Source organism: Aegilops tauschii, chromosome 1 (genome assembly GCF_002575655.3).
Source record: "Aegilops tauschii subsp. strangulata cultivar AL8/78 chromosome 1, Aet v6.0, whole genome shotgun sequence".
In the NCBI taxonomy this organism is placed as follows: Eukaryota; Viridiplantae; Streptophyta; class Magnoliopsida; order Poales; family Poaceae; genus Aegilops; species Aegilops tauschii.
Window position 1 is genome coordinate 313915981 of NC_053035.3, and position 7675 is coordinate 313923655.

General features: G+C 44.1%; 1 protein-coding gene and 2 non-coding genes across 3 annotated transcripts; 2 read left to right on the forward strand and 1 right to left on the reverse strand.

The window, feature by feature from the left end:
* The first annotated feature begins 241 nt into the window (after window positions 1–241).
* Window positions 242–320, forward strand: LOC120973063 (small nucleolar RNA U61). The gene has a single exon (XR_005767186.1). It is a non-coding gene; the product is annotated as a small nucleolar RNA U61 (small nucleolar RNA).
* A 75-nt stretch (window positions 321–395) lies between these two features.
* Window positions 396–484, forward strand: LOC120973087 (small nucleolar RNA snoR14). The gene has a single exon (XR_005767208.1). It is a non-coding gene; the product is annotated as a small nucleolar RNA snoR14 (small nucleolar RNA).
* Window positions 485–1030: 546 nt separating this feature from the next.
* Window positions 1031–5276, reverse strand: LOC109782810 (probable methyltransferase PMT2). The gene is made up of 7 exons (XM_020341423.4): window positions 5159–5276; window positions 3507–4149; window positions 3008–3218; window positions 2631–2922; window positions 1861–2226; window positions 1645–1722; window positions 1031–1548 (listed from the first exon to the last, which is right to left on the reverse strand). Exons 2-7 carry the CDS (start codon window positions 4143–4145, stop codon window positions 1320–1322), a joined length of 1815 nt encoding a protein of 604 aa, XP_020197012.1. The 5' UTR covers window positions 4146–4149; window positions 5159–5276; the 3' UTR covers window positions 1031–1319.
* Window positions 5277–7675: the final 2399 nt, after the last annotated feature.

The window sequence follows — 7675 nt, forward strand, 5'->3', positions numbered from 1 at the left end:
CCCCCACCCCTTCCTTTATAAATCAAGGGCACAGGATTCTTTCCTACAGCAGCCGTCTTGAAACAAGAACGCATCTCTCCCTACTCCCTCCTGCTCCATTGGTATCTGATTTTTGATGCAACTTTTCCTTTCCGTAAGCTGTTCTTCGCTTCCTTTTGTTGCGAGTTTTTGAAACACAAATCGCTTGGTTCTTAACACGTTTCGTGAGTCTTTCCCCTGTTGGTTGTCGCCAATTGTTCGCCGGCAATGAGGAATGAAACCTGTGCCGGAGGCGGATGCGCCGATGTCGGTAACACAACCCTCTAAGAAGTTCTGAGCCCCCTTTCGATCCAGTTTTCCGTTGTTTTCTGTATGCTTGTTCCTTCCTAGTGTTGATATGTTGGATTGATTTCGATGCGAGGTGATGATGTTATGTATGATAGTCTGTCAATCCCCTGATGTCACAAAGTGAAGACACGCATACATCCCGACAGGCTCTGATCGCATCCAAGTCTCCAATCCGCGATTCTCTTCTTTTCTTTTAGCCAGCTCTGCAATTTCTTTTGGTTTTCAATATGCTTGTAGCTTCTTTCATCAATCCAATAAAATATGCTCTACATTCGTCGTATTAATCGATGAAACATAGTGCAGCTGCACTGAATGCAAAAAAACCAAATCAGGCGCTTGATTATGTAGCGTTTGGCCGACGCAAGATCTGCGCCATAGCCTTGTACGTGTTGTAAGCTGAAGGCCAAACCGTTGTTGCGAGGGAAGATCGCCAAATCAATGAAAGAGCAGGGAGAACAACGAGAGTGCACCCTCCTCCACATTGTAAACATTGTCGAAAAACAAAATTTCCATGTCTTTGGATAAAGCTGTACATGGACTTTCACGGGACTGTCAAAATATTGTCGAAAACCAAACTGAACAGCTTGCACTCCAGTACATTAAGGATTACTGCCAATGCTCACCCCACAAGATATATGAAATGCAAACTAAGCACAATATTGGTTAACTGCCTATGAAGATATTAAATGCAAACTAAGCACAATATAAGAAAATTCATCAATTAATGTTTCCTTTATCGACATGCACATGCACATATGAATGTTTGTCAACTATACCATCTCAACAGAGATCTGTATCTATGAACAAGCTCTATTAATCGATGCACATGGATAAGAATCTATGAACTGTACTTTTTCGCTGCTCTTTAACATCAACCGGAAGTCCAAAATCATGATGCAGGGATAGAATCTATGAACTGTGTCCTTCTCTGCAGCCAACGCGGCACCCAACAGCAATCAGAAGTCCAAAATCTTGACGCAGGGTAAGAGAGTCTATGAACCGCTTCCTTCTTTGCTGCCAACCCAGTACGTTTTTACAGCAATCAGAAGTTTTTCAGGCACGAGAGGGCCATCTTCGTGATCAAGTAGCTTGGACTTCCATCGCATTCCCGTCACCGTCATCCTGACCTTGTTCAGCACCTCGACATTGTCCCGCAGTATGACAGTGCCCTCTGGACGCAAGATCCTATCCATCTCAAGAAGAATGTCTTCCAGGTCACACCTAACAAGTGCACCAAGTCCATATAAGAAGAGGTCATGGATTTCCTATGTAGTAGTATAATATAGCTCTATCACCAGGAGAGAAGAGATCACCTACTTGTTCTCATACAAACTGAAGACGCCGCTGGCATGTATCAGGTCATATGTCCTAGGGTACGTAGAGAAGGCTTCGCACCTGATAACAGCACAAAGTAATGGTAATTCAGGAATGGTTTCAACACATCAACACATTATTTGCCAAAATGCAAAGAAAAAAACATATTACTTGCCCATTGATACCACAACACAGGGGACTTCCAGAGTCCAGACTCACCAATCATGGTATATGCCAATAAGACCCCGCTCATAGATGATGCCAAGAGTGTTCCTCTCTGATATTGTAGGCACAACGTTCATGACCCAGGAGCCGGGAGAATCCAGCACTGCAGCAAAACTTCCAAGGCCTGCATTCATGTCCATGATATTCCTATACCTTGACTTCCCTATCAACTTGTTTACCCTCTTGTATGTATCAACATGCTTCTTCCACAACTTCTTATCCTCTTCATAGACTTCTTCTGTAACACCTGGGGTACCTTCTAGAATTCTGGGACGGACTGCAAATAGTCTCTGTGGAAACTTCTGTAGCTGCTGTGCTCCCTCTGGGATAGGTGTTATACAGGTTTCCATTTTCTTATACCTATAGTATACAAAAAAGTGATTCAAAAACTGATATAATGAAAGGACATGAAACATAAAAGGCAGAGCTCCTGCCTCTGTTTAACTTAAATAAAAAAGGACAGAAAAAAAATTATAACAATCTCAGACCTTGAAGTAAATACTCCCCCCGTTCCTAAATATTTGTCTTTCTAGACATTTCAAATGGCTACCACATACAGATGTATGTAGACACATTTTAGAGTGTAGATTCACTCATTTTGCTTCGTATGTAGTCACTTGTTGAAATATCTAGAAAGACAAATATTTAGGAACGGAGGGAGTAGATCATTATTTTTATTATGCCACCCAGTTGAGTACTCAAGTTGATGTGCATGTTGGTAGTTTACAGCATGTGTTTGTATATACTACAAACAGAGAACATACCAGATGTCATCTGCATCTTGAACGTTGCACATCTTGCTGGCACGACCATTCTTGTTATGGCATGCATTTGAATTTGCCTTTTTCTGCCAAATAACAGTATCTTCCTTCTCATATATTTTATTCCAGCAAAGCATTTCAGCAATGTTCTCAATTCTATTTTGTTCTTCCTCTGAATCTTGTTTGGATCTTTGCCATGTTTTGTAATATTTCTTCCAATTGATGGGAGGACCAGATAATATCCAATAACCCCCAGGCCTAAGAACCCGATCCACTTCCATCATGTACATTCCATCTGCAGGAAGCAAAAAACTAAAGCTCTTGAAAATAATCCAGTCAACAAGTATTTTCAATATTTATGCACGGTTGACACTACTCACCATTTGATTTCCAGGGGATTAAGCAGCGTGAGCAGTGGGCCATATCAAAAGATCTAGATGGGTATGGGAGCTTCATAGTCCCAAGCACTCCAATTACAGCAGGAACACCTCGCTCCAAAGCAAATTGAACCTGAGCTTCGTGTGAGTCTCGAGGTGCAAATGACATGGTCAATATATTTCTATCCATTAGGTAAGCACCCCAGCTTGCAACCTACACATGGTCAAAATGTTACTCCCAAGTCTTTCGGGCAAGAATGCACCGGCACTACCATAAGTTAAAAACAAGACCTAATCATATATGTGAAAATACCACAAAGTTGGACCAAGAACCAAGATATGTACAAGAAACTAACATTAATGACTTGGTGCTATATGAAGTAGAGCGTAAGCTAAGCAATGATGCAACTAAGAAGAGAATTAAAGAGATTGTGAACAGCAGCTAACTGGTAACACATCTTCAAGGGAGCAAATGATTGAAATAAGGGTTTATTAGACATACCCCGCATCCAGTGTCAAGTGCAGTCCTAATGGTGCCATCAGCAAGTGGAATGACTGATGCAAGTTCATCAATGTAAGAGCTTGCTCCATTTGGAAACATTGTCCCGCCTCCTGGGAAATGGAACACATCTCCCTGGTGCTGGATCCAGTTCTGAACTGCTTTTTCAACTGTCAGACTCTTGTATGGAGCATTTGCATACGGAACATACTCACGGCTCTTGGGCCAAGCAAAAGGGGTGACATAGCCTTTTGGTGCTGGGATAAGACAGTGCAGCTTCTCATTTTCTGCAGGACAATGCCTCTCTCGATAGGTCATATTTTCTCTAGGAAAGGTCATTGCTCGGTTCTGGTCTTGGCAAGGAGTATAGTCCCTGTATCTAATATGGCATGGCTTAAACACTTTATTGTTCATGATCAACGGATTAACACCACCCATGCTATGATGGGTCTCGAAGTGCAAATTTGGCAAGATTGTACAGTCGGTTTCCTTTGTCACCCTCAATGCTATACTGTCACCCCTCCCTGTCCCACTTTTCTGCCAAGCGCCTAGTATATAGAAGAAGCAGCACAAACCCATCACAATTACTACTGACATGATACTCCGTGTCCTACGGTCTGGATTCATTCTCGAACCCCTCATGAACCTGAAATTATTGCAGGAAAATCATAAGGATACACTCTAAACGGATCACATATTTGCAATTTACTGCTCATAGATAGGACATCTACATCGAATCAGTGAGATGTAGATGTATCAAATTAAACCAGATAAAAAGTCATTCAAATCCTAATGGATGGCAATTGCATCAGATGATCACAATTGATAACAGCAACAACAATTGATAATTGTCTACTGACTTCAATTTCACATATCACAAATCTACTTCTAGGTATTAGGATCTGATCCAGATGAAACCAGGCAAGATTTACAAACCCTCATGCATAATTTAAACCACAGAGTTTATCATAGAACTATAATATATCTAATCCGCTCGATAGTCACACTAGCAGGAGCGCTGGCCTTCAATTTAACAGAATAGTGCGACCCAGTTTATTAAGGGGAAAACGAGCCGAAAACAAAAACCATATTAGCCTTTAGATGTCTATTTACAGAAGGTCTGTTCTAACTTCCAAGTCGTGCAGCAGTTTCAGCAGAACGGTCTAGTTTGTGCATATACCGACAGTAGGAGCTAGCGACAACATTCTAGAACGACGCTCTCACAGAAGCACTAGCCAATCGACCCAATGTTTCCTCCATAGCAATCATCAGAACTAAAATAGAAGTACGCAGCACCGATCGCAGATTCTGACGCAGTCAACCCTAATTCCAACGACAGCAACTGAACTCTCAACAAGTTCGACGACCGCAATAAGTTAGGGCTCTCCGGAATTCCGATCCCACCACGGCACGCACGCACGCACGCACGCAAAACCACAGCGCGAGGCGGAACAAAAGCAACACGCGACGAACAGAGAGGCTGGTCGGAATTCCACCAGGCCAGAGCCCAGCCGCGGGTCGAAACCGAAATCAACGGGGGACAGGACACCATCAGGAGCAAGCGAAGCGAGCCGAGGCAATCCGAGGCTTGGGGAACTAGCGCGCGCGGGGATCGAATCCAGAAGGGGGTTTAGGAGTGGAGGAAGCAAGCGAACCTCGCTCTCCGTGTCGTCTCCGCGGGGGGGAGGGTGGTGGCTTCGAGCACGCCTGGGGAGGCGGCGGTGTCGACGGGAGGCGGCCAAATCGGCTCATCGCTCCGAGGACAACGGAAAGGGTACAAAATGAGAGGGGACGACGCGGGAGTGGGAAAGAGCGGCAGGTCGCGCCTGGTGTGTCGTGTTGGTTTGGTTTGTTGGGGCCTTTTTGCTAGAGTCCTAAACCGGACGAAAGCTGTTTACTGTGGCCGAAGAATGTTATCGCCGTATGAATTACTATAAACAGTATAACTCAGCTACTTACGACCCCCCACAGCGTTTTAACGCTCCCAGCCGTTGAATCACTGTCATCTACGCACAAGATTTGATCGGCCGTCCTAGTTGTAACGCTGACTGCTGAAAGGCACCGTTTTCTGGGCTACTGCTCCGGAGAACGAGTTGCGCTAATTGTCCCGAATTGGGCCGTTTGGTAGAAGGCCCACGAGGTCTCTCTAACGGAGCATGTCTCCAATCAGCTAGCTACGAGCCCCCACAGCGTTTTGACACTCCCAGCCGTTGAATCACTGTCATCTACGCACAAGATTTGATCGGCCGTCCCAGTTGTAACGCTGACTGCTGAAAGGCACCGTTTTCTGGGCTGCTGCTCCGGAGAACGAGTTGCGCTAATTGTCCCGAATTGGGCCGTTTGGTAGAAGGCCCACGAGGTCTCTCTAACGGAGCATGTCTCCAATCAGCTAGCTACGAGCCCCCACAGCGTTTTGACACTCCCAGCCATTGAATCACTGTCATCTACGCACAAGATTTGATCGGCCGTCCCAGTTGTAACGCTGACTGCTGAAAGGCACCGTTTTCTGGGCTGCTGCTCCGGAGAACGAGTTGCGCTAATTGTCCCGAATTGGGCCGTTTGATAGAAGGCCCACGAGCTCTCTCTAACGGAGCATGTCTCCAAACCTATCCTTGAGCAGTTTCACAAAAGAAAAACGTATCCTCGAGCTGCTCGCCTCCTCCTCGCAGCTGCGCCGCCGCCGTCTTCCGCCCCGGCAGAGAACTTCTACCTCTTGTTTGCCTCGCGTCGATGCCATGTACTCACCCTCTACTCTTCCTCGGCAGGCCCCCACGGTGGGTCTCTTCTTTCCCATGTCGTGCCCAGCAGAGTTCTTCCATGGTGGCTGTAGGCCAGAGCATGCGCGAGGCGCGACCAGCGACCAAAGAGCGGCAAGGTAACAATCGAGATGGACAGATGGTGGCATAATGGCTAGGCTACGAAGCCGCGTGAACGCAGCTACTCATTCGTCCTCACAACGCAAACAGTCGGAAGGCCAGGTGAGCTCCTCCTTTTGGTGATTTTATTTCTCCACTCCCACTCTGTGGTTATGGTCGAGTTGTTTGGTGCAGGTTTCCCCCAGATTTGAAGTGTTTTATTTTTATTTTTGTACTCTTTGAATTATAGGAAGTTCTGACCTGGAATTTCCAGTTCACGGCTTCCTTCTCATGGGGGACATTTTCTTTCAATAAGTCAAATTTCAGCAATGATGCCCTGAAGTATTTAACCAAACAATTGATGTAGCAATGTCATTCATGTTGCGGAAGGAGACAAATATCCTTCTTATGAGCTGTACCTTCGTTTTTCTCTTCTGATAGATGTCCGTAAAGATAGATTATACCTGAATCTCTGAGTCCACTGGCCAAGCAAGGCAGTTTGAGCAACATGAATCTTTGTAGGCGTTGTTTCATGTTACCCAAGCGATTTGTTAGCATGCAAATCAGATACTTAGCTATATCCTAATCATAGCTACTTAGCAGCATGTCTTTTACATGCATATCAACTGAAGAAGATGCACACAAGGAAGTTCAGGTAACTAGCATACAAGAGCATCCTGAAAACTAATTTGTGGTGGCACTTGTTACAGAGGTGTTAGACAGTAATTTTTGTTGGATCATTCTTTCTAGACTTGTTCATGGCAATATACAATTATTACCTTTTAAATTCTTTTTAAAGTAAAAAATTGTATTGGAAGCTTGGAATGGTTAGAAGATAGCTAATTCCATTTTATTCACCAAAAAAAGCTAATTCCATTGAGATATTCCCCCGAAGAGCTCTTGGAGAGTTCAATTATGTGCAAGAGCAAGCAAGGCAGTTTGAGCAACATGAATCTTTTTTAATTAGCAACATGAATTTATGTGATTAGTCCGATCAATTCTAATTAATGGCTGAGAATTATGCCCTAACATCTATACCGAAACATTGTAATTTGAATCATTTAAAATTATCAAATGTTTCTTTAATTTCTATATTTTTCTTAAGGAATAACGGGCGCGGCAACGCGCGCCTTCATGGTCTAGTACAAACACAAAACAGAGCGCGCACCACACATTTCATGCGGCATTTCTAAGTTTTCGAAAAATAGAAAAAACATGGACACGGATTACCGTATATCTTGTTCACATGTATTTGTAAATCGCACAAAAAAGCAAAGATGTGTGGATAGCATATGAAACCATCTACTTGTGATTTTT